The sequence below is a fragment of the Callithrix jacchus genome, chromosome 12, assembly GCF_049354715.1.
Source record: "Callithrix jacchus isolate 240 chromosome 12, calJac240_pri, whole genome shotgun sequence".
Classification (NCBI taxonomy): Eukaryota; Metazoa; Chordata; class Mammalia; order Primates; family Cebidae; genus Callithrix; species Callithrix jacchus.
In genome coordinates this window covers 93,041,949-93,069,267 of record NC_133513.1, presented here as the reverse complement: position 1 = coordinate 93,069,267, position 27,319 = coordinate 93,041,949, and the positions used below count along the sequence as shown (strand labels likewise).

The 27,319-nt window shown below is 42.6% G+C and overlaps 1 protein-coding gene and 1 pseudogene across 4 annotated transcripts in view; both read left to right on the top strand.

Annotated features, from left to right (window-relative positions):
• Positions 1–27,319, top strand: part of ERLIN1 (ER lipid raft associated 1) — a 74,534-nt gene that overhangs the window by 42,000 nt on the left and 5,215 nt on the right. For 2 of the 4 annotated variants that reach the window (XM_035268767.3, XM_035268769.3), the window contains exons 12-13: positions 16,445–16,607; positions 27,088–27,278. In XM_035268767.3, coding sequence (XP_035124658.1) covers positions 16,445–16,607; positions 27,088–27,152 — 228 coding nt within the window. In that variant the 3' untranslated portion in view covers positions 27,153–27,278. Of the gene's footprint in view, positions 1–16,444; positions 16,608–27,087; positions 27,280–27,319 lie in introns of those variants that run through there. The other 2 variants (XM_035268768.3, XM_035268770.3) reach the window with 2 other exon arrangements.
• Positions 684–1,923, top strand: LOC144578724 (signal peptidase complex subunit 2-like; annotated as a pseudogene).

The window sequence follows — 27,319 nt, the reverse complement described above, 5'->3', positions numbered from 1 at the left end:
GAGGAATGCAGCACTAGGGGTTATCAAAAAACAGGGAGAAGATAAACAATGAGAAAGAGCATCAGCCAGTTAGAGATTGGGAAATAATGACTCAATAAAAAGACAACCCAATGTTAAAATGTGTAAATGATCTCACCAGACATTTCTCAAGGCAAGATATACAAATGGCTAATAAAAACATGAAGAAGTAGGCACGGTGGCTCATGCCTGTAATCCCAGCACTTTGGGAGGCTGAGGCGGGCAGATCATTTGAGATCAGGAGCTCGAGACCAGCCAGGTCAACATGGTGAAACCCCCTCTCTACTAAAAATAGAAAAAAATTAGCTGGGCATGGTGGCATCCACCTGTAATCCCAGCTACTGGGAGGCTGAGGCAGGCGAATTGCTTAAAGCCAGAAGATGGAGGTTGCAGTGAGCCAAGATCGTGCCACTGCACTCTAGCCTGGGCAACAGAGCAAGACTCCAGCTCAAAAAATAAAAATTAAAAAAATAATAAAAACTACTAAACTGTATACTTTATAAATTGTATGATATGTGAATTATATCTCAAACTGTTATTTTTTTTTAAGGAATTGAGTGATAGCATGATAACCTCAGTTCAAGAACCTTCCAGAAATGGTAAAAAATATTTAACATAGGTACATTATTAGTGAGAATGGGAGCACCAAAACTTGAGACTGAAGAGGTGGGTGTGAGGAGAGGGGAAGGGTGAGATAGAGCATGGTGGGCCTTCTAGAGTCTTCTTACCCATCGGTGGCTTTTCCTAAAGGTTGAAACCCTTTCAAACAAAGCTTTTCACAGCGAGATGGTGGCAGCTGCCCAGGGCAGGAGAAGTGGTGGTGGCAGAGGCTGTAGTGGGGCGGGCAGTGGTCCCAGCTGCGTGACAGGCCTCAGTGGCTTCTTGGATAAGCGGAAGGCAGATGAGAACCATGGAAAAACTGACAAGTGGGATGGATCTGCTGTGAAAAAATCTGGTTGATTCTGCCAGAAAGGTACTTCTGGAAAAATACAAGTAGGTGGAGAATTTTGGTCTCACTGACACTCACCTCACCATCTGAATGCGCTCCTCTTTCCCTGCCATAGTGGCTTTGATTTGGGATTCTATGCACCCCTTTCTAGGGTCAGCCTGTTTTGGCCATGTGCATCCTATTTTGTGATGATGGGGATTCTGATCATTTATTTATTTTTATCTTTATGTTTTATTTTTTGAGACAGAGTCTTGCTGTATCACCCAGGCTGGAGTGTAGTGCCACAATCTGGGCTCACTGCAACCTCCGTCTCCCAGGTTTAAGTGATTCTTGTGCCTCAGCCTCCTGAGTAGCTGGGATTACAGGCACATGTCACCACGCCTCGCTAATTTTTGTATTTTTAGTAGAGACAGGGTTTTGCCATGTTGGCCAGGCTGGTCTTGAACTCCTGACCTCAAGTGATCTGCCCACCTCGGCCTCCCAAAGTGTTGGGATTACAGGCGTGAGCCGCGGCACCCAGCCATGACCATTTATACCTCACAAAAGAAGAGCGTCTTATGGCCAACGGCAAGGATCCTGCAGGAACAGATCCTGATGTTTGGGAGCTGCCCTCCAGTCTTAAAAGGGTCAGTGACAAATAGACCCTGAAGCTGACCTTCATCCGTGGGAGGAGAAGGCAGCTGCGGGAAGCTGAGTTCACCAAGTTCATTGCTAAGTTTTTTGACCACGGCGGGATACTGGTCAGGGATGCACAGGAGCCTAAAATATCCAGGCTGCATGACAGTCTCCACAGAGAGAAAATAGCCAGTTCTCACAGCAGCCCTCTTTCTGCTAGATCATGCTGAAAATACAGAAAATTTTAAATGGGTAAAGTAAGAAATGTTTTAAATGTCCCTGTTTTGTCCTGAAATTTTAGTCTTTTCTGGACAAATAGGATCTTCTAGCAAGATACGGGAAGGTGTAGCCCTCATGTTCGGCTGTAGCCTCCTTGGTTGGCTGATTACATTGTTTTGATTTGGTTTTCTGGAAAAGCACTTTTGCTAGAAGCGGTACTTTATACAGTATAGCTTTGTGCCACGCAGCATTTGAAGACTCAATTTAAAAATATGATTAACCTGTTGTTGACTCGTTTTAATTCCGATTTCAACATCAGTTTCCTTGAAGAATTCAGGATATAACTTCTTGTGTAACACAGGTTTCCTTCACACATTATATTTGTGAGTGTTGTACATAGCTGATGGGGAGAATTTTAAAAATATGTTGCTTTAGAAAATTTGTTTAAAACAGACCTTTTGCCTGTTAAATTTTGTGCTCTTAATCAGTTACAAAAGCTAATGGCATTTTAAGTTTTATATTGTGTTTTCCACTAGTATATCCCTGTTGATTCATTGTTGCTTTTCATAACTGACATTTTCTTTTCTTTTGAGACAGAGTTTTGCTCTTGTTACCCAGGCTCGAGTGCAATGGCGCGATCTCGGCTCACCGCAACCTCCACCTCCTGGGTTCAGGCAATTCTCCTGCCTCAGCCTCCTGAGTAGCTGGGATTACAGGCACGCGCCACCATGCCCAGCTAATTTTTTGTATTTTTAGTAGAGACGGAGTTTCACCATGCTGACCAGGATGGTCTCCATCTCTTGACCTTGTGATCCTCCAGCCTCGGCCTCCCAAAGTGCTGGGATTACAGGCCTGAGCCACTGCGCCCGGCCATTAACTGACATTTTGTAAAGTGTTTTTCAATAAAAGGAAAGAAGATATAGGAAAAAGGAAAAAAAAAAAACAACACCTCTCAAGAGTTTTAAGAAGGAGACGGACATGATTCGGTCATTGTATAAATACCCTTTACCCAGCGTGTTTGCCAGTTGCCTCTATTTATTCACCTGCTTTCTACATCCAAATCAACATTAAAGTTCTAACTTTCCACAGTATTTCAAAATCAATAATTTACTTTCAATAATTTGAAAGTGTTCACTCACAGAAACAGCAAATATTTGAAAGTGTCCACTCACAGAAACCCCATTGATTCTGTCTACCTTGGTTTTTCTCCAAGTACAAGCCCATCCTCAGCCCTGGCACCATCCTCAAGGGTCCTAAAGCTCTTTACATAAAAATCCTCCTGGTCCTTATGCTAATGGATACCTGCATGCAGGCTAATCAGCAAGTTTGCTTAATAGAAGTAAATAGTCTGCTGTGGGAAGTCCAGAGAGATGGCTCTGACATAAGAGAAAAATATCAGAGTTGAAACCATTTAACAAATAATTTTAGTGCTACAGAGATTTTCAATGTTTGCTACAATAAGTAATAGGAAAACCACAGTGGATTTTAGTAACAGTTTAATTCCCCATAAAATAATGTATAGACCATGAGACACTAGTAGTAAGTTTATCTCTAAGAATAAATCTTAGGATCTTGGAGAATCAGCTGTTATTAAAAATCAAAAAATATATCAATAAGATTATTTTAAATGTAAATAAAAATGAGATAACATTTTTCAACTACCAAGTTAGCAAATGTTTCCTTTGTCTTTATTGTGGCAAAATATAAACAACAAAAGATTTACCATTTCAACCATGTTTAAATTGTACAAGTAGTGGCAATAAATGCCATCACTATTATCAATTTTCAGAATTTTTTCAACATCCCAAACAGAAACTCTGTGTCTGTTAAACAATGGCTCCCTATGCCTTCCTCCTCCCCCAGGCCCTAGTAACCTACCTCTATTCTACTTTCTGTCTCTGTGAATTTGCCTATTGAAGATATCTCAGATAAGCAGAATTATATAATATTTGTCCTTTTTTGTCTGGTGTATTTCACTTAGCATGGTGTTTTCAAGGTGTGTCCATGGGTAGCATGTATTAGAATGTCATCCCTCCTTAAGGCTGAATAATATTCCATTGTACGTATAACCACATTTTATTTATTCTTCTGTTGGACCTGTGGGCTTTTTTCCCCCCCCAAATAACTCAATTCACTGTCAAGGACACAGTAGACTCTTAACTGATGAGAGAAATGAGAAAAATGTTGTTTGAGGAGGACAACCTTGATAGCTATAGTTTTCCGAATCAGATCCCGGAATATATGACCTGTGTTTTTTAATTTGTAAAGTTAATTATTTGAACAGTTTCAGGAAGCTATGAAAAATAAAATGAAGTTTTATATGTAATGAATCATCAATGCTGAAATGAAAAAGTACATATAAAGGATGCTTAGAAATTCAAAGAGAAAAGTTGCAGATTTTCCGAATGAGGTAGGAAAGAGATGAACCCTTCTTAATCTCAAGCTTCAGCAAGGTCAACAAACTCAGAACCTCTTTCCATATTTTTCCCAAGCCCAAGAACCAGGAGCAGCCTTTGTCCAGCAGGGACAAGCTGGTTCCAGCTACTCCTATATAAGCTTTTGCTTTCTGACAAGTGACCCAGATGGTTGCTAACACCTAGGGGTGAAATGGAGTCGCTGGAACTCACGCCTCAGCTCTTGTGATGTGTGTCACTTGTCTGATTTTCTTTTTGGTGTGGAAGAAAAGTCACATGGGGGAAGGCTCCTCCCAGCCCAACTCCCCTTCCCATTATTGGGAATGTGCTACAACGAAACCCCAAAGATGCCCCTGCATCTCTCTCCAGGACAAGGGGCTTTGATTCCAGGGCTGGTCATCTCTAGGCTGGGCTCTGTGTCTCAGATCACTGTAGGCCAGCATCTTACCTCAGCCTGTCTTAGTTCTACACATCGTAGAGGCACTTTTTGTTCTTTATTACTGTCGTACAAGGCAGATACCTACTTCCTTTGAGCACTGGAGCACTGCAGAGCAGGTAGTGAGGGTGATGACCTAACTTGGGATATTGGTTGAATTCTAGTGAATGCGAAAATCCTGGAGTCAGAACATATTTTAATTGGAAGGCTTCCAGTTCTTCCAGCATGTAACACCAAAAAACAAGCCATGGCAATGTAAAATTGTAATAAATTGGATCACCTGAGGTCAGGAGTTCGAGACCAGCCTGGCCAACATGGCAAACCCCAGTCTCTGCTAAAAATACAAAAATTAGCGCACACCTGTAGTCCCAGCTACTCGGGAGGCTGAGACATGAGAATTCCTTGAACCTGGGAGGTAGAGGTTGCAGTGAGTTGAGATTGCACCACTGCACTCCAGCCAGGGCAACAGAGCGAGACTCTGTCTCAAAAAAAAAAAAAAAAGTAATAAATGTCCTTGGATATTGTTACTATTATTTTACACTAAGTGATCCATGGGAGGCTCTGTGATCCTCTTTCTAGCAAGTGGTCTCCACTCCTCTCCCCAACTCTAAGCTCTAATACAGCCCAGCTTGGCTACCCTGGCTGATATTCATACCTTTAGAAATGCTGTTTGAGAGACAGATATTATATCCATAAATTCATTGCAAAAACATATTCTCTAGGACAGAAGAAGCAGGACAGGACATTGATCTGATGGTAAATCTTAGCACTAATTTCTTTTTTTTTTTTTTTAATTTTTAATTTTTTGGAGGGGGGCACCCGGATTTGAACCAGAGTACTAATTTCTTAGATAAACATTCCATGAGCCATACTTTTTGACAGGGTGTCTTTTAGAGTCTGGGAGCATTGCCATGAATAAAATAGGGGGGAAAAACCCTGCCCTTGTATAACTTAAACAATTCTATTAAGGAGAGTCAAACAAAACCAAAACAAGTCAACACATGTTGAGTATTTTCTTTTCTTATTTTTTTTTTTTTTTTGAGACAGAGTTTCGCTCTTGTTACCCAGGCTGGAGTGCAATGGTGCGATCTCGGCTCACCGCAACCTCCGCCTCCTGGGTTCAGGCAATTCTCCTGCCTCAGCCTCCCGAGTAGCTGGGATTACAGGCACGCACCACCATGCCCAGCTAATTTTTGTATTTTTAGTAGAGACGGGGTTTCACCATGTTGACCAGGATGGTCTCAATCTCTTGACCTCGTGATCCATCCGCCTCAGCCTCCCAAAGTGCTGGGATTACAGGCGTGAGCCACTGCACCTGGCCTATGTTGAGTATCTTCTATCAAAATGTTTGGGAACAGAAGGGTTCCAGATTTCAGATTTTTTCAGACTTTGGGTGGAAAAAAATATATATATACACATACACATACATACATACTCTGTGTGTGTGTGTGTGTGTGTGTGTGTGTGTGTGTGTGTGTGTGTGTGTTTGACAGAGTCTCGCTGTCACCCAGGCTGGAGTGCAGTAACATCATCTTGGTTCACTGAAACCTCTGCCTCCCGGGTCAAAGAGATTGTCCTGTCTCAGCTTCCCAAGTAGTTGGGATTACAGGTGTGCACCACCACATCCAGCTAATTTTTGTATTTTTAGTAGAGATGGAGTTTCATCATATTGCCCAGACTTGTCTTGAACTCCTGACCTCAGGCGAGCTACCTGCTTCAGCTTCCCAAAGTGCTGGGTTTACATTTGTGAGCCACTGAGCCCAGCCATGGTTTTGGAATATTTATATATACATACTGAGATATCTTGGAGATGGGCCCCAGGTCTAAACAGAAATTCATCTGTGTTTCATATGCATCTTATATGGGCCTGAAGGTAAACTTTATTCACTGTTTTTAATAATTTTGTGCATAAAACAAAGTTTTGATTGCATTTTGACTGCAACCCATCACATGAGGTTAAGTGTGGAAATTTTCCACTTGTGTCATGTTGGCACTCAGAAAGTTTTGGATTTTGAAGCTTTTCAGATGTCAGATTTTTGGATTAGGGATATTCAACCTGTAATATAAATATGTATATATATATATGGCATCGTAGCATTATGAATGGTGTAGAGAAAAATAATGCAGAGAAGGAGAACAGAGGTAATTTTTTTAAAAATAGATTTTACTTTTTAGAACAATTTTAGTTTCACAGCCAAACTGAATGGAAAATACAGAGAGTCCTTATATACCTCCTGCCTCTAGGCATGTACAGTGTCCCCCACTGCTGAGATCTCATAGCAGAGGATCCATTTGTTACAATTCATGAACTTTCATTGACATGTTGTCATCCAGAGATGATACTTTACGTTACATTCACTTATGATGATGTACATTCTATGGGTTTGGACAAAAGTGTAATGACAGGTACCCACCATTATAGTATCAAACAGAATAGTTTCCTTCCCTGAAAATCCCCTATGTGCTTCCCGATTATCCGTCCCTCCCCACAAGCCCTGGCAAACACCGATCCTTTTTGCTATCTCCACAGTTTGGCCTTTTCCAAAATGTCATATAGTTGTAATTATACTATATATCACCCTGTCAGATTGGTTTCCTTCACCTAATAATATGCATTTGAGTTTCCTTCATGTCTTTTCTTGATTTGATAGCGCATTTCTTTTTAGCACTGAATAATATTCCATTATCTGGATATACAATAGTTTAGTTATTCAAGTACTTACTAAAGGACATCTTAGTTGCTTCCAAATTTTGGCAATTGTAAATTAAGCTGCTACAAACATCCATGTGCAGGTTTTTGTGAAGGCATAAGTCTTCAGCTCTCTTGGGTAAATACCAGGTAGTGCAATTGCAGATCATATGGTGACAGTACGCTTACTTTTGTTAGCTTTTTTTTTTTTTTTGCTTACTTTTGTAAGCATACTCTGGGACAGAGTATCATTGTTTATACCTGTAATCCCAACACTTTGGAAGGCCAAAGTGGGAGGATTGCTTGAGGCCATAGGTTCAAGAAAAGCCTGGACAATATGGTAAAACCCCATCTCTACAAAAAAAATTTAAACATTAGCCAGGTGTGGTGGCACGTGCCTGTGTTCCCAGATACTTGGTAGGCTGAGGCAGAAGGATTACTTGTGCCCAGGAGTTAGAAGCTACAGTGAGCTATGATCAAGCTACTGCACTCCAACCCAGGCAACAGAGCAAGACCCTGTCTCAGATAAAAAAAAAAAAGCCGGTGTGGTGGCTCACACCTGCAATCCCAGCACTTGGGAGGCCAAGGCAGGCGGATCACCTGAGGTCAGGAGTTTGAGACCAGCTTGACCAACATGGAGAAACCCCATTTCTCCTAAAAATACAAAATTAGCAGGGCGTGGTGGCGCACACCTGTAATCCCAGCTACTCGTTAGCTGAGGCAGGAGAATTGCTTGAACCCAGGAGATGGAGGTTGCAGTGAGCCGAGATCGCACCATTGCACTCCAGCCTGAGCAACAAGAGTGAAACTCCATCTCAAAAAAAAAAAAAAAGCCAGGCACAGTGACTCATGCCTGCAATCCCAGCACTTTGGGAGGCTGAGGCAGGGGCAGATCACAAGGTCAGGAGATCGAGACCATCCTGGCCAACATGGTAAAACCCCATCTTTTCTAAAAATACAAAAAATTAACTGGATGTGGTGGCACGTACCTGTAATCCCAGCTACTAGGGAGGCTGAGGCACAAGAATCACTTGAACCCAGGAGGCAGATGTTGCCGATTGGAGATCACAGTCACTGCACTTCAGCCTGGTGACAGAGCGTGACTGTCTTAAAACAACAAACAAACAAAAAGAAAGAACTGCCGGCCAGCCACTGTGGCTCAAGCCTGTAATCCCAGCACTTTGGGAGGCTGAGGCGGGTGGATCACGAGGTCAAGAGATAGAGACCATCCTGGTCAACATGGTGAAACCCCGTCTCTACTAAAAATACAAAAAATTTTAGCTGGGCATGAGGGCGCATGCCTGTAATCCCATCTACTCAGGAGGCTGAGGCAGGAGAATTGCCTGAACCCAGGAGTCGGAGGTTGCAGTGAGCCGAGATCGCGCCATTGCACTCCAGCCTAGGTAACGAGCGAAACTCTGTCTCAAAAAAAAAAAAAAAAAAAAAAGGAACTGCCAAATTGTGTTCTAAATGGCAGTTTCACTTTTGTATTCCTATCAGCAATGAATTAAAGTTTCTGTTGCCCCACATCCTCATCAGCATTTGGAGTTGCCCATGTTTGGGATTTTGGCCATTCTAATAGATGTGTAGTGGTATCTCATTGCTGCTTTAATTTGCAATTTCCTAATGATATATGATGTGGAGCATATTTTCATATGCTCATTTGCCATCTGTCTTGTTCTGTTTTTTGCTGCAATAACAGAATACCACAGACTGGGTAATTTAGAAAGAAATGAAGGTTTTTTTGGCTCATGGCTCTGGAGGCTAGGAAATCCAAGATTGAGGGGCCACATCTGGTGAGGGCCTCTTGCTGTATCATAACACACAGTCAGGAAGTACACACGAGAGACACAGCAAGAGAGAACTGAACCTCACCCTTTCATCAGGAGCACAGTCCTGTGATAACTAACCCATGCCCACAGTAACAAACCAATCCCTTCAGGAGGGCAGTGCCCTCATGCCCTTGACCTAATCACCCAGCCTGTCAATGCTGTTACCATGGCAATGAAATTTCAGCATGAGTTTTGGAGGGGACATTCAAGCTGCAGTACCATCTATATATCTTTTTTTGGTAAAGTGTCTCTTCAGATCTTTTGCCCATTTTTATTTTTATTTTTGAGACAGAGACTCACTGTCACCCAGGCTGGAGTGCATGTTTCCATAGCATTATATAATAACCTCCTGTCAGTAATTTCAAGTGGCTGTTTTGAATTTAGTTGCATGAATGTAAAATAAGTTTGGAAACCAACCCCTAGTTATTGCATGCTTTAGTACCACATTTGCCTCCTGGAACAGCACTACCATAAATATATGTTGGTTTTTGGTTTTTGTTTGTTTGTTTGTTTTAGAGATGAGATCTCACCATGTTGCCAGGCTGGTCTTGAATTCCTGGGCTCAAGCTGTCCTCTCACCTTGGCCTCCCAAAGTACTGGGTTTACAGGAATGAGCTTCTGCGCCCGGCCAATATATGGATATCATCCTTGGAAGAGTTTATACCTGCTTGGTGAGCTTTCCCCCAAGCCCTTATCCTGGCTGCTTCCTCCTCATCTTTAGTTTTTTTTTTTTTTTTTTATTGCATTTTAGGTTTTGGGGTACATGTGCAGAGCATGCAATACAGTTGCATAGGTACACACAGGGCAGTGTGTTTTGTTTGCTTTCTCCCCTTCACCCACATTTGGCATTTCTCCCCTGGCAATCCCTCCCCACCTCCCCCTCCCACTGGCCCTCCCCTTTTCCCCCTATAGACCCCAGTGTTTAGTACTCCCCTCTCTGTGTCCATGTGTTCTCATTTTTCATCACCCGCCTATGAGTGAGAATATGCGGTGTTTCATTTTCTGTTCTTGTGTCAGTTTGCTGAGAATGATGTTCTCCAGATTCATCCATGTCCCTATAAACGACACGAACTCATCATTTCTGATTGCTGCATAATATTCCATGGTGTATATGTGCCACATTTTCCCAATCCAGTCTATCATCGATGGGCATTTGGGTTGATTCCAGGTCTTTGCTATTGTAAACAGTGCTGCAATGAACATTCGTGTGTATGTGTCCTTGTAGTAGAACGATTTATAGTCCTTTGGATATATACCCAGTAATGGGATTGCTGGGTCAAATGGGATTTCTATTTCTAAGGCCTTGAGGAATCGCCACACTGTCTTCCACAATGGTTGGACTAATTTACACTCCCACCAACAGTGTAAAAGTGTTCCTTTTTCTCCACATCCTCTCCAGCATCTGTTGTCTCCAGATTTTTTAATGATCGCCATTCTAACTGGCATGAGATGGTATCTCAATGTGGTTTTGATTTGCATCTCTCTGATGACCAGTGATGATGAGCATTTTTTCATATGATTGTTGGCCTCATATATGTCTTCTTTCGTAAAGTGTCTGTTCATATCCTTTGCCCACTTTTGAATGGGCTTGTTTGTTTTTTTCCTGTAAATCTGTTTGAGTTCTTTGTAAATTCTGGATATCAGCCCTGTGTCAGATGGGTAAACTGCAAACATTTTTTCCCATTCTGTTGGTTGCCGATTCACACTAGAGACTGTTTCTTTTGCTGTGCAGAAGCTGTGGAGTTTCATTAGGTCCCATTTGTCTATTTTGGCTTTTGTTGCCAATGCTTTTGGTGTTTGTTCATGAAGTCCTTGCCTACTCCTATGTCCTGGATGGTTTTGCCTAGATTTCCTTCTAGGGTTTTTATGGTGCCGGGTCTTATGTTTAAGTCTTTAATCCATCTGGAGTTAATTTTGGTGTAAGGTGTCAGGAAGGGGTCCATTTTCTGCTTTCTACACATGGCTAGTCAGTTTTCCCAACACCATTTGTTGAACAGGGAGTCCTTTCCCCATTGCTTGTTTTTGTCAGGTTTATCAAAGATTGTATGGTTGTAGCTATGTTGTGTTGCCTCTGATGCCTCTGTTCTGTTCCATTGATCTATATCTTTGTTTTGGTACCAGTACCATGCTGTTTTGATTACTGTAGCCTTATAGTATAGTTTGAAATCCGGTAGTGTGATGCCCCCCGCTGTGTTCTTTTTGCTTAGAATTGACTTGGCTATGCGGGCTCTCTTTTGGTTCCATATGAAGTTCAAGGTGGTTTTTTCCAGTTCTGTGAAGAAAGTCAATGGTAGCTTGATGGGGATAGCATTGATTCTGTAAATTACTTTGGGCAGTATAGCCATTTTCACGATATTGATTCTTCCTAACCATGAATATGGAATGTTTCTTCATCTGTTTGTGTCCTCTCTGATTTCGTTGAGCAGTGGTTTGTAGTTTTCCCTGAAGAGGTCCCTTACGTTCCTTGTGAGTTGTATTCCAAGGTATTTTATTCTTTTTGTAGCAATTGTGAATGGCAGTTCATTCTTGATTTGGCTCTCTTTAAGTCTGTTATTGGTGTAGAGGAAGGCTTGTGATTTTTGCACATTGATTTTATATCCTGAGACTTTGCTGAAGTTGCTTATCAGTTTCAGGAGTTTTTGGGCTGAGGTGATGGGGTCTTCTAGGTATACTATCATGTCGTCTGCAAATAGAGACAATTTGGCTTCCACCTTTCCTATTTGAATACCCTTTATTTCTTTTTCTTGCCTGATTGCTGTGGCTAGAACTTCCAGTACTATATTGAATAGGAGTGGTGACAGAGGGCATCCTTGTCTAGTGCCGGATTTCAAAGGGAATGCTTCCAGTTTTTGCCCATTCAGTATGATATTGGCTGTTGGTTTGTCATAAATAGCTTTTATTACTTTGAGATACGTTCCATCGATACCGAGTTTATTGAGGGTTTTTAGCATAAAGGGCTGTTGAATTTTGTCAAATGCCTTCTCTGCATCAATTGAGATAATCATGTGGTTTTTGTTTTTGGTTCTGTTTATGTGGTGAATTACGTTGATAGACTTGTGTATGTTGAACCAGCCTTGCATCCCCGGGATGAATCCTACTTGATCATGATGAATAAGTTTTTTGATTTGCTGTTGCAATCGGCTTGCCAATATTTTATTGAAGATTTTTGCATCTATGTTCATCATGGATATTGGCCTGAAGTTTTCTTTTCTTGTTGGGTCTCTGCCGGGTTTTGGTATCAGGATGATATTGGTCTCGTAGAATGATTTGGGTAGGATTCCTTCTTTTTGGATTATTTGGAATAGTTTCAGAAGAAATGGTACCAGCTCCTCTTTGTGTGTCTGGTAGAATTCGGCTGTGAACCCGTCTGGACCTGGGCTTTTTTTGTGTGGTAGGCTCTTAATTGCTGCCTCGACTTCTGCCCTTGTTATTGGTCTATTCATAGTTTCAGCTTCCTCCTGGTTTAGGCTTGGGAGGACACAGGAGTCCAGGAATTTATCCATTTCTTCCAGGTTTACTAGTTTATGTGCATAGAGTTGTTTGTAATATTCTCTGATGATGGTTTGAATTTCTGTGGAATCTGTGGTGATTTCCCCTTTATCATTTTTTATTGCATCTATTTGGTTGTTCTCTCTTTTCTTTTTAATCAATCTGGCTAGTGGTCTGTCTATTTTGTTGATCTTTTCAAAAAACCAGCTCTTGATTTATTGATTTTTTGGAGGGTTTTTCGTGTCTCAATCTCCCTCAGTTCAGCTCTGATCTTAGTTATTTCTTGTCTTCTGCTGGGTTTTGAGTTTTTTTGATCTTGCTCCTCTAGCTCTTTCAATTTTGATGATAGGGTGTCAATTTTGGATCTCTCCATTCTTCTCATATGGGCACTTATTGCTATATACTTTCCTCTAGAGACTGCTTTAAATGTGTCCCAGAGGTTCTGGCATGTTGTGTCTTCGTTCTCATTGGTTTCGAAGAACTTCTTTATTTCTGCCTTCATTTCGTTGTCTATCCAGTCAACATTCAGGAGCCAGTTGTTCAGTTTCCATGAAGCTGTGCGGTTCTGGGTTGGTTTCTGAATTCTGAGTTCTAACTTGATTGCACTATGGTCTGAGAGGCTGTTTGTTATGATTTCAGTTGTTTTGCATTTGCTGAGCAGTGCTTTACTTCCAATTATGTGGTCAATTTTAGAGTAGGTATGATGTGGTGCTGAGAAGAATGTATATTCTGTGGATTTGGGGTGGAGAGTTCTGTAAATGTCTATCAGGTTTGCTTGCTCCAGGTCTGAGTTCAAGCCCTGGGTATCCTTGTTGATTTTCTGTCTGGTTGATCTGTCTAATATTGACAGTGGAGTGTTAAAGTCTCCCACTATTATTGTGTGGGAGTCTAAGTCTCTTTGTAAGTCATTAAGAACTTGCCTTATGTATCTGGGTGCTCCTGTATTGGGTCCATATATGTTTAGGATCGTTAGCTCTTCTTGTTGTATCGATCCTTTTACCATTATGTAATGGCCTTCTTTGTCTCTTTTGATCTTTGTTGCTTTAAAGTCTATTTTATCAGAGATGAGGATTGCAACTCCTGCTTTCTTTTGCTCTCCATTTGCTTGGTAAATCTTCCTCCATCCCTTTATTTTGAGCCTTTGTGTATCCTTGCATGTGAGATGGGTTTCCTGGATACAGCACACTGATGGGTTTTGGCTTTTTATCCAATTTGCCAGTCTGTGTCTTTTGATTGGTGCATTTAGTCCATTTACATTTAGGGTTAATATTGTTATGTGTGAGTTTGACACTGCCATTTTGATGCTAGCTGGCTGTTCTGCCCATTATTTGATGCAGATTCTTCATTATGTTGATGCTCTTTAGCATTTAGTGTGATTTTGGAATGGCTGGTACTGGTTGTTCCTTTCTATGTGTAGTGCCTCTTTCAGGAGCTCTTGTAAAGCAGGGCTGGTGGTGACAAAATCTCTGAGTGCTTGCTTGTTCGCAAAGGATTTTATTTTTCCTTCACTTCTGAAGCTCAGTTTGGCTGGATATGAAATTCTGGGTTGAAAGTTCTTTTCTTTAAGGATGTTGAATATTGGCCCCCACTCTCTTCTGGCTTGTAGAGTTTCTGCCGAGAGATCTGCTGTGAGTCTGATGGGCTTCCCTTTGTGGGTGACCCGACCTTTCTCTCTGGCTGCCCTTAGTATTTTCTCCTTTATTTCAACCTTGTTGAATCTGACGATTATGTGCCTTGGGGTTGCTCTTCTTGCAGAATATCTCTGTGGTGTTCTCTGTATTTCCTGCATTTGAGTGTTGGCCTGTCTTGCTAGGTGGGGGAAATTTTCCTGGATAATGTCCTGCAGAGTATTTTCTAGCTTGGATTCATTCTCTTCATCACATTCTGGTATGCCTATCAAACGTAGGTTAGGTCTCTTCACATAGTCCCACATTTCTTGGAGACTTTGTTCATTCCTTTTTGCGCTTTTTTCTCTGGTCTTGGTTTCTCATTTTATTTCATTGAGTTGATCCTCGACTTCTGATATTCTTTCTTCTGCTTGGTCAATTCGGCTATTGAAACTTGTGCATGTTTCGCGAAGTTCTCGTATTGTGTTTTTCAGCTCCTTTAATTCATTCATATTCCTCTCTAAGGTATCCATTCTTGTTATCATTTCCTCAAATCTTTTTTCAAATCTTTTTTCAAGGTTCTTAGTTTCTTTACGTTGATTTAAAACATGTTCTTTTAGCTCACAAAAGTTTCTCATTATCCACCTTCTGAAGTCTAATTCCGTCATTTCATCACAGTCATTCTCCGTCCAGCTTTGTTCCCTTGCTGGTGAGGAGTTTTGGTCCTTTCTAGGTGGCGAGGTGTTCTGGTTTCGGGTGTTTTCCTCCTTTTTGCGCTGGTTTCTTCCCATCTTTGTGGATTTATCCACCTGTCGTCTGTGTAGTTACTGACTTTTTGATTGGATCTCTGAGTGGACACCCAGATTGTTGATGATGGAGTATTTCTGTTACTTGGTTTTCCTTCTACCAGTCTAGCCCCTTCGCTGTACGACCGCTGAGGTCCACTCCAGGCCCTGCTTGTCTGGGGTGCACCTGTAGCGGCTGCAGAACAGCGAGGGATGCTACCAGTTTCTTTTTCTGCTATCTTTGTCCCAGGATGATGTCTGCCGAATGTCAGTCTTATGGATATAGAGGGGTCAGGGAGTTGCTTGAGGAGACAGTCTGTAGGAGCTCAAGTGCTGAGCTGTGAGCTCTGTTGTTCATTCAGGGCTGCTAGGCTGCTATGTTTAGTTCTGCTGCAACCTATCTTGTAAGAAAAGCCCTTTTTTTTCCTCAGATGCTCTGTCTGGGGGGGGGGTTGGGGCTTTCCTTGTGAGTGTCCGCCTCACTGTCCTGCCCAGCTAGGAGGCAGTGTAGTCACTTTTTGCCTGCCGAGGCTCCGCCCTGCTGGTGTGAGGTTCGCCCTTTTCCTGCAGGCTCCGCCCTTCTGCTGTGGTCTTCGCCCTGTTGCCTCGGGCTACGCCCTGCGGCGGAGTCTCTCTGTTGTACCGGGTTGCAGCGGCAGGCTGCGTCAGCAATGGGCGTGTACCTCAGTAGGGGCTGATTGCCTCAGTAATGGCTGACGCCCCTCCCCCGCAGAGCTGCGCTTTAAAAAAAAAAACCTATTCACCGGGAGTGTTTGGAATCGCCGTTTTGTTTGTCGCACTGCGCTCCCCCAAACGCTGAGTCCCTGGGATTTCCTGGGCTGGGTCACAGTTCATGACCCTTTCAGTCTCAAGTTCAGCCCTCTCGGGTCTTAGTTTGCCGGTTCAACAGGGCACCCATAACAGTGCGCTTTTGTATGGAGCGCTGAGGAGCGCCAGCAGAGACCTCATCTTTAGTTTTTACTTAAATACTGCCTCCTCATAAATGCCTTCTCTTACCTCTCTGTTTTATTAAGTTCTCCCTTTGCATCCATCTCTTTATCAATTTTTAGAATTATGCTCAATTTGTATTGCAAATGTAGTTTGTTTGACTGTGTATTTCCTGTCACTTTCACCAGACTTTAAGTTCCACGAGGAATCCTGGGCTGTGCACAGTGTCTGACACAGCATAGATGCTTAGTAAATATTTGCTGAGTGATTGCATATATAAATGAAGAAAAGAATGAATTTATGTCAGTACCTCAGGTTGAATTCCTAAGATGGAACTGATGGAGCAAAGGCTAAGCCACATGTAAAAGTATTACTTAATTTCTCCCCAAACCTTCAACAGATTTCACAATAGCATTTACACAGGTGTTTGTGTCTCTTTCCAGTTGGCCAAAGAGTACGGCTGTATTTACACCCTGTACTTTGAATCCTGGTCCACCATGGTCTTCTATGAATATAAAGCAGTGAAGGAAGCTCTGATTAATCAGGGTGTTAAATTCCTTGGCAGAGGACATATTACAATGATTGATGATGCCCAGAAAAGATATGGTATGTTTTAAATCAAAAGACATGTTAATTTTCTTTGGCACCTGAATATTTAGCAAAAAATTTTGATCAACCGATTCAACAGTGTCTGTTCTGCACTAAGCAACTGACTAAATGCTACCATACTGCAATGAAATTCTGACACTAACTACCCAGAGTTAGCATAGACTGCATAGATAAGGACACAGTCCCCAACAAGACTGCCCTCACCTCAGATGCCAGCTGCAAGTTCAAGGGTCCTCAGGTCACCCACATTTCTGATCAATTAAAAAAATTCAGGATTTCCCATGACCCTTTCAGGTATGATAATTTGCTAGAACAACTCACAGAACTCAGGAAGCTGCTATACTTAAAATTATGGTTTTATTCTATAAAGGATACAAATAAAGAATTTCATAAGGTGAGGTCTGGGAGGCTCTCAAATGCAGAGCATCTGTATCCTCCACCTAGGAAATAGAATGTGTTACCCTCCTGGCACACCAGCGTGTTCAGCTACCAGGAAGCTTGATCCAGAGTTTTTACTAGAGTCTCATTACATAGACATGATTGATGGAATCTTTAGCCATGTCATTGAAGTCGTGAACTCAGTCTCCAGCCTCCTCTGCTCCATGGAGGTTGAGAGTTCAGGCTGATATCACTTGGCTCAAAGCCTCAACCCTCTAAACATATGGCTGGTCTTTCTGGCCTGGTTGGCATCCATCTTAAAACTATCCTGGAACCCACCTGAACCATTTCATTGACACATAGTCAGGTGTGATCCCAGGGATCCACCATGTTCCAAAGACACTTCTTTTTCTTTTTTTGGAGATGGAGTCTCAGTCACTGCAACCTCCACCTCCCAGGTTCAAGCCACTCTCCTACCTCAGCCTCCTAGGTAGCTGGAATTACAGGCATCTGCCACCATGCCCAGCTAATTTTTGTATTTTTTGTAGAGACAGGGTTTCACCATGTTGGCCAGGCTGGTCTCATACTCCTGGGCTCAAGTGATCTGCCTGCCTCAGCCTCCCAAAGTGCTGGGATTACAGGTGTGAGCCTCTGCGCCCCACCTGCCTACCAAAGACACTTTTAACACTCAGGAAATTCCAGGGGTTTAGAAGCTCCCACAAACTACGAACTATATGTGTGTGTATATATATATGTGTGTATGTGTGCGTATATATCTGTATACACACACACACGTTTGTTTATTTAATTAGACGACAATAGATCCTCTGGTAGCTCCATTGAGATGAACATCAGAAACAGACCCCGAGTATCCTGCAAGTTAATGCTGTGAATATGATTGAGATAAAAACAATCTGAGAACCTTTTGAAATAAGAGTTGTTACCCAGAGGTCTCAGGGTTGAGGGAGCGGAAGTCATGCTTGGGGTATAGTTTCCCATGGCACACAGGATGTAGTAGCACCGTGGCCACAACAGGAGACACTGACTAGACATAGAAATGGCTGTGCTTTCAATGGCAGCCTGGGCGCGAGGGAGATGGAGAGGAGGGAGGGCAAACCAGGACATCATGCACAGGGAGCAACGATGGTCAGTCACATTTTAGTTCTTCAATTGGAGAATAGGCTCACAAATAATTCCTTTTGTTATGCTTCAAAATTTAGATGTATGGCATATGTTCCTTTATGGGTATCAAATAACACCATAAAAAATGTAGAACAGTCTGAAAGTCTCCTCCAAACCACTTAAAATTATAAAATTACAAGTCCTAGAAAAGTAGAAAGAAATTCTTTCACAGCATATTTACGAATCATTAAACACAATGCTGTGTATTAAGTGCTATAAGAGAAGCAAGTTTTTGTGTCTCTCACATAAGATTAAGGTACAATTGCTTAACTAAAGAAGCAACCAATTCTTACCACTGAGTTTACGAAAAAAGGAAAAGAAATAAAAAAAGTAGAAGCAACCAAGTTCCCCTTCTACAACCTCCCTTTTTGAAAAACAAGTTGGTTATATTGGGTATGCATGACTTTTTACATTAATTTTAAAACTGGAGATGGAGGCCACTGGGCTGGATTGAACTGAAGCAGGAGAAAATGGTTGGTCTAAAACTTACAGTTTTGGTAACTCAAAAAATTGGTTTCCAAACTTCCCATAAAATTCTTCTTACCACTGCTTACTAGCCAGTAATGGGAACAGATAATTCAGCTCTTCCTTCCACTAACCTTTCTATTTTAGAAAATAACAGAGAAGGGCTGGGTATGGTGACTCACGCCTGTAATCCCAGCACTTTGGGAGGCTGAGGCAGGAGAATCGATGGAACCTGGGAGGCAGAGGTTGCAGGGAGCTGAGATCATGCCACTGCACTCCAGCTTAGTCAACAGAGTGAGACTCGATCTCAAAACATAATAATAATAATAACAGAAAAGAGCCATTCATTGATATTTTAGTTTTCCTTCTCTATTAGTTCCCTAGGGCTGCCATAATGAAGTACCAATAATTTGGTGGCTTAGAACTCACAGTTTGGGAGCCTGGAAATCTGAGATCAAGGTGTTGGCAGGATTGGTTCCTTCTGAGAGCTGTCAGGGAGAATCTGTTCTGTGCCTCTGCCATAGCTCCTGGTGGCTTTCTGGCCATTTTTGGAGTTCCGTGGCTTGTAGGTGCATCACCCTGAACTCTTTTCATGTTTGTGTGATATTCTCCCTGTGTGCATGTCTGTCTCTGTGTCCAAATGTCCCCTTTTAATAAGGATAGTCATATTGGCTTAGGGCCCACCTGTGACCTCATTTCAACCTGACCTCTGTAAAGAGCCTATTTCCAAATTAAGTTCACATTCACAGATACTGGGGTTAGGGTGCCAACATTTTTTGGGGGAAACAATTCAATAAATAGTACCTCACTACATGGAAGAACTGCTAAAATACTAAATAGCTTTCTGAGATATTTCTTTATTTATTCATTTATTCATTCATTCAAGACACAGAGTCTTGCTATATTGACCAGGCTGGTTTTGCAGTTGTGGGCTCAAGCAGTCCTCCCACCTCAGCCTCCCGAGTAGCTGGGACTAAAGGCATGTGCCACCACACCTGGATAATTTTGGTAATTTTTGTAGAAATGAGGTCTTACTGTATTGCCCAGGCTGCTCTTAAACTCCAGAGCTCAAGCAATCCTGCTGCCTTGGCCTCCCAAAGTGCTGGGATTACAGGTGCGAACTACCAAGCCCAGCCTGCTTTCTGACCTCTTTAAACAGCTATAATACAGTGCTGCATGTTCCTGGAATATATATCTAACTAATCAAGTAATGGAAACCTTTCTTGGTAACTATTGACTCGATATTTTGCCTCGTTTCTTTTGTTGTTGTTGTTGTTTTGTTTTGTTTTTTTAGATGGAGTCTGGCTCTGTCACTCAGGATGGAGTGCAGTGGCTCTATCTTGGCTCACTGCAACCTCCACCTCCCAGGTTCAAGCAATTCTCCTGCCTCAGCCTCCCTAGTAGCTGGGATTACAGGCACCCACCACCATGCCTAGCTAATTTTTGTATTTTTAGTAGAGACGGGGTTTCACCATGTTGACCAGGATGGTCTTGATCTTCTGACCTTGTGATCCACCCGTCTCGGCCTCCCAAAGTGCTGGGATTACAGGCGTGAGCCACTGCCATCTTTACATATTTATCTCATTGACAGATGGCAACAGAGCAAACTCTTACTTTATTTTATTCATTTGAGCCACATACCAATATTAGATGCTATTGTTCATTCACTGAAATGCAAAGTTTAAAATAACTTAGTGTTCTTAGAGGCAAGGAAAAACAGCCCTCATGCCTTACCTGAGGGAGCACAGATACTATAACATTTTTGGAAAGGAATCTAGTAATATCTATTGACATATTATAGAGACCTATGGGAGAATCTGGTTTACATAAATAGGAACAACCCACTTTGCAGTTAAGCAACCCATCCACACACTCACACAGACCCTGGGGTGTGGAGGGCATTGCTTCCTTGAAAAGCACCAGAATGACAGGGATGCAGGTATGGGAGAGAGAAGTAAATATACTTAAATATATATATATTTACATAAATATATAATATGTTATAGCATAAATTATTCATAATCTATATACGTTATATAATAACTAAATATAAATATGTGATATACAAATATATATTAAATAAATAAATTTTATTTTATTTTTGAGATAAGGTCTCCATGGCTGGAGTGTAGTGGCACCATCATGGCTCAGGTGATCTCCCACTTCAGACTCTCGAGTAGTGGTACTAGAAGCGCCACTCCCTGCAAATTTTTGTATTTTTAGTAGAGATGGGGTTTCACCATATTGTCCAGGCTGGTCTCAAACCCAGGACTCAAGTGATCTGCCTGCCTTGGCCTCCCAAGGTGCTGGGATTGCAGACATGAGCCACTGCGCCAAGTTAACTAAATCTATTTTAAATGTATGCATAAATATTCACAAGTTTCTCAATAAAGAGTGAGGAGACATGGGAGACACTTCCAGGAATCTCCTGTTACGTGACCAACCTCCCCAAACTCGAAGATGTAAAGCAACCAGCATTTTTCACGCTCATAAGTTCTGCGGGTCAGGAATCTGAACCGGTACAGTGCAAATGGCTTTTCCCTGATTTATAGGCCCGGGGCCTCGGCAGACTTCCAATTTTTTCCACCCTGAACAGCTGTGTGGATTCAAATGGCTGAGGGTTGGAATCCCACTGAGGCTTCTTCACTTACGAGTCTGGTTTCTGGGCAGGGATGACCCAAAAGCTGAGGTCAGCTGGGAGCATCAACCTGAGCATCTTCATGACCTGCCCACCTCATGGCTTGATGCCTGGAACCCAGTGGGGAGCCTCCTGGGGGAGATTAGAGAGCGAGGCAGAGGCTGCAAAGCTTCTGCTGACCAAACCTCAGAATGTATGGCCACGGTCTATTCATTGCAAACAACTCCCAATAGTCAACTCGAATTCACAGCAAGAGGAGTAAGGCCTCCCCTCTTGAAGGGGAGGTGATGTCCACACCACAGGAGGGCAGGAGGGACAGGACATATTGCTGCCAGGCAGATGAAGGGGCCCTCTGAGCAGCCTTGGAAAGACCAGCCCCAGTGGTGGGAAGGACACTGGGAGACAGGGAGACTCAGAAGCCAAGGAAGAAGAGTTGTCTGCTGGGTCAATGGACCATAGGTATGGATTTGGCCAAGCAGGTGGTAAGCACATCCTGACCAGGTGTCAGTGGAAGAGCGAGGGTGGAGCTAGGCTACAGTGGGATGAAGAATGAATGGGAACTTCTGCTTCCTGGCACAATGAATGGCTGAATGATCTTCTCATCGAAATTCCTATTACATTTGGATAAAATATTTTTTCCATGAGCAGAAAACTTTGTTTTCTTTTGTCTTTTGGGATGGGGTCTTGCACTGTTGCCCCCTGTTGCAGTGATGCAGTCAGTTCACTGTGGCCCTGACCTTCTGGCCTTGAGCCATGCTCCCATCTTAGCCCCCTGAGTAGCTGGGACTATAAGCATGCACCGCCACACCTGGCTAATTTTTTATTTTTATTTGTGAGATGGTGTCTCACTATGTTACTGAGGCTGGTCTCAAACTCCTGGCCTCAGGCTGTTCTCCCATCCTATCCACACAGAGTGGTGAGATTACAGGCATGAGCCACAGTGCCCAGCTCAGGCAGAAAAATCTTTCAAATTTATGAGTGTTACAATAAATATAATTTGAGAACTTCCAGTTTTAGCTTGGAGAAGTAAAAATCTAGAAGAGCACTGCTCTACCCATACAAGAAAAATAAATTAAAACTTCAGCAGTAAATTAACTTTTCTTGAATTCATCAGAGCTGAGCATTCAGGGAAAGGTATAACCTAAAAGCTGGGTAAGATAGGCAACACAGGACTAGAACATCACTGGCCTGGAACAAATAGCACCCAAGCACGGTATAAGGTGATTAAACTAGAAATGTTTCATGAATTGCTAATGGCCAAGTGAAAGCTGGCAAGAATATGTAAAGCCCTTGGTGGGGGACACTAACCTAAGGAAACAGAAGAGGTTTCTCTCCTCTCGCAGGTGGAGCCATCTCACCTAGTCTCTCCCACTTGCCCTATGGGCTGGTCATGGTGGTTCCCAGCACTTTGAGAGGCCAAGGTGGGAGAAAAGCTTGAGTCCACGGGTTTCAGACCACCTGGGCAAAATAATGAGCCCTTGTCTCTACAGAAACAAACAAACAAACAAACAAACAAAATTAGCTGGATGTGGTGGCAAGTGCCTGTAGTCCCAACTGCTCTGATCCCTGGATCCTGGGACATTGAGGCTGCAGTAAGCCTTGATTGCACCACTGCACTCCAGTCTGGGCGACAGAGCAGGGCAATGCCTCAAAACAAAAATAAACAAGAAAGAAACCACCCTTTACATAGCTCATTACAGTCAGCCCCTGGAAAATACACTGTCCCCTTCTCCCTCCATCATATTTGCCTGGCATATACTCCAACCCCAGAAGAATTCAAACACCTGTCCTTTCTGTGTTAGTGCTCAGAAAATGAGCACTTCTACAGAAATTCTCACAAGAATTAGACGAGCTTCCCTTGACATTTATACCTGCAAACCTCAGCTAGTGTCTTGATGGGGTCAGTCAGTTCCTCTGTTGGCTCACTTTTCCACTCTCGGAGACGCCTTATTCTCCTACTAACCCCCATTATGCACTTCCACTCTCAGAGCCATCGAATCCTCAGTCATTTAAAAAAACGTAGGCCAGGTTTGGTGGCTCACATCTGTGATCCCAGCACTTTGGAAGGCCGAGGAGGATGCATCACCTAATGTCAGGAGTTGGGGACCAGCCTGGCCAACATGGTGAAACCCTGTCTCTACTAAAAATGCAAAAATTAGCTGGGCATGGTGGCAGGCACCTATAATCCCAGCTACTCGGAGGCTGAGGCAGGAGAATCTCTTGAACCTGGGAGGCAGAGATTGCAGTTAGCCAAGATTGTGCCACTGCATTCCAACCTGGGCAACAGAGAAAGACTCTGTCAAAAAAAAAAAAAAAAAAAATAGAGGCATCTGAAGAAAACTCTCTCTCCTCTTCTCTTCAACATTTTATCTATAGGTCTATCTGCCTCTACACCCATATTCTCCTTCTTACCTCTAGTTACAACTGAAAAAGTGTGCCTTCTCCTGACAGGGAGAATCTCTACCTGTACCCTAGATCCTGCAGCATCTCCCCTGACCAAGAATTTGACTTCTAGGGTAATGTCTTCTCCTCAGGGATGATCCATTTTTCTCTGTGCTTGACCTGAGAACTATTTCTCTCCTGTCTCTCATGGGGCCTATTTATCTAATAGCTTTAGGGTGCTGCGGGCTGGACTTCCCACACTCCTTTAACAGATGCTTCGGGTTGGACCAGCCAAAGGGAGGCAATGGCAAGAGAGTGGGGAGGGGAGGAGAGGGAAGCCAGGGCTGGCATCTCCCCAGAGCTGCATGGCCCCTATAGCTCCAGCTCCTTCAGGACAGGCCTGCGTTGGTTCCAGCTCTTATCAGGTAACCCAGCCCCTGAGCTCCAAGGATGCCAACTCCTCCTTTTGTGCCTTCCACTGGGAGGTGGTAGCCACTTTCTGCTGCTAATAATTACCAGATTGGCTTGCTGTCCCTGATGTGGCCTCTCAGTGTTTCCATCTCCTTTATGCCAATTCCCTGCATTGAGTTTCCTCTGTTTTAAATATTTAGGCCAAGCAGAGTGGCTCACTCCTGTAATTTGAACTTTGAGAGGCTGAGATGGGAGGATTGCTTGACTCTAGGAGTTCGAGGCCAGCCTGGGTGACATAGCACCCAGGTATAAATTCTCTACAAAACATTTTAAAAGTTAGCTGGCTGTGGTGCCACGTACCGGTATCCTAGATATTTGGGAGGCTAAGGTGGGAGGATGGCTGGAGTCCAGAAGCTGAAGGCAGCAGTAAGTTAGGGTCACACCACTGCACTCCAGCCTGGGTGGCAGAGTGAGACTATATCACTTTTAAGAAGGAGGTAGGGCTAGGCACAATGGCTCACATGTATAATAACCAGCACTTTGGCAGGCTGAAGTGGGAGGATCACATGAGGCCAGGAGTTTGAGACCAGCTTGGCGGATATAGTGAGCTCCCATCTCTAAAAAAAAAAATTGAAGAGAAAAATACTTCTGCAATTTCATCTAATAATTTTCAGGCCAGGAGGTGGCTCATGCCTATAGTCCCAGTACTTTGGAATTTGGGATCATTTGATCTCAGGATTTTGAGAAAATAACAATTTTCATTATTATTATTATGACAGCTAACATTTATGAGTACCTTTTATGTGTCAGATACTCTACTAAGGATGTTGCATGCCTGATCATATTTAGTCAACACAATGGTCCCATGAGGAAGAAACTATTTTTTGTTTTCATTCTTCAGATGAAGTTATTGAGGCAATCGAAATTAAATAGGCCGGCATCAGTGGCTCACCCCTGTAATCCCAGCACTTTGGGAGGCTGACTCGGGCAGATGGCTTGAGTCCAGGAGTTCGAGATCAGGCTGGTCAACATGGTGAGAACCTGTCTCTAATAAAAAATACAAATAAATAAATAAATAATTAGCTGGACATGGTGGTGTGTGTCTGTAGTCTCAGCTACTCAGGAGGCTGAGGTGGGAGAATCACCTGAGCCTGGAAGGTTGAGGCTTCAGTGAGCCGAGATCACATCACACTCCAGCTTGAGTGACAGAGAGAGACCTTGTCTCAAAAAAAAAAAAAAAAAGAGTTAACTAATTTGCCCAAAGAAGAAAGTGTTGGAGATAAGATTTGAATTCAGTCTGCTTAGTTCTAGAGCCCATACCCCTAAGCATATGCTGCAATACACTAACACATTTACTTTTATTTTTAGGTACCATCTCCCAGATATTGTCCGTATACACATATATTTTACACAGTTCTATTTAAAGTACATAGAAATTTTTTCTTTTCTTTCTTTTTTTTTAAAAAATTAGAGACAGGGTCTCAGGATGTTGCCCAAACTGGTCTTGAACTCCAGCAATCTGCCCACCTCAGCCTCATGAATTGCTGCAATTACAGGTGTGAGCCACCATGCCCAGCCCAGTAATTTTGCATACTGATTTCTTCTAAAATTTATGAACATTTCTGACATTTCTACATAGTTTTCATAATTATTATTTTCATAGTTGCTTAAGTTTTCCTAACATTGGTTTATTATAATTATGCAAACTGTTACCCAATTATTAGAAGTTAGATTGTTCACAGATTTTTAAAATTAGTATACATGGTGTGAAAGGAAAATGAATCTTGGGACCCCAAATTCACTAAGCCAAAGGGAAACGTCAAGCTTGGCACTGCCTTCCATTTTGGTTCTTAAATAAGATGGCTACAAAGATGAACAGCTACATACCTCCCTCACACTTTGCCCACAAGAACATTCCTGATGGGTCCCAAGGTCTTTACCCTAGAGTGTTTCTGTTTAAGTTCACAATGGCAATGGAAATTGATAGCTTATCTTCACAGATGGGAGACACAGGACAGAGCTCCAAGTCATCACCGTGCCTACCTGAGACAAATGTTTATCTCATTGTTTCCTCTGCCCTGTTGTCTACATTTCTTATGTAAAAACACAGATTCACTGAGCCAGAGGAAGGCATGAATGGCTATTTTCCCCTATCGCCCTCTCACATATCTGAATATCCCACCCAATATGGTTTGGTTCTGTGTCCCTACCCAAATCTTATGTCAAATGGTAACACATGTGAGGGGAGGTGATTGGATCATGGGGGCTAATTTCCCCCTTGCTGTTCTTGTGATAATAAGTTCTCATGACATCTGATGATTTTTAAGTGTAGCACTTCCTCTTTTGGTCTCTCTCTCTCTCTCCTGCCACTATGTAAGATGTGCCTTGCTTCCCATTTGCCTTCCACCATGATTGTAAGTTTCCTGAGGTCTCCCCTGCCATGTGGAACTGTGAGTCAATGAAACTTCTTCTTTTTTTTTTTTTCTGAGACAGAGTCTCGCCTGTTGCCCAGGCTGGAGTGCAATGGCATGATCTTGGCTCACCTCTGCCTCCCAAGCAATTCTCCTGCCTCAGTCTCCTGAGTAGCTGAGATTACAGGCATGCGCCACCATGCCCAGCTAATTTTATATTTTTAGTAGAGATGGGATTTCTCCATGTTGGTCAGGCTGGTCTCAAGCTGCCAACCTCAGGTGATCCACCCACTGCAGCCTCCCAAAGTGCTGAGATTACAGGCGTGAGCCACTGTGCCTAGCCTGACAAATTAACTTTTCTAAGATGCATTCTCCTCATCTAAAAAATAAGGGGCTAAAAACCAAACCTCAGAATGAAGGTGAAATAATACAGTATGCAAAACATTTACATAGTATCCAACATTATAAATGCTCCATAATAGTACTTGTTGCTATGATTACTATCATAGCATCCAAATAACAATGTTAGTACTATAGTATAATACTATACAGCATTTGGTATCCTATGCTATAATATAATACTACTACTATGTTTATGATTCCATCCTAGGGTGGAGAAGCTTACAGGAAAATGAACTCTATATAAATCTGACAGGAGGGAAGCCCAGATCTTGAAATCCTGATGTAAGATGATTCAATTCTGAATGTGGGGGCTGCTGTTTTCTCACATCGGCTCAGCTCTTTGACTCCACATATATCCTTGCCTCTGCTCCCTGCAATTTACCTGCTCCACCCTCTCTTCAAGGAGTGTTTCCAGCATGAGAATGAGACATTCCTCTCCC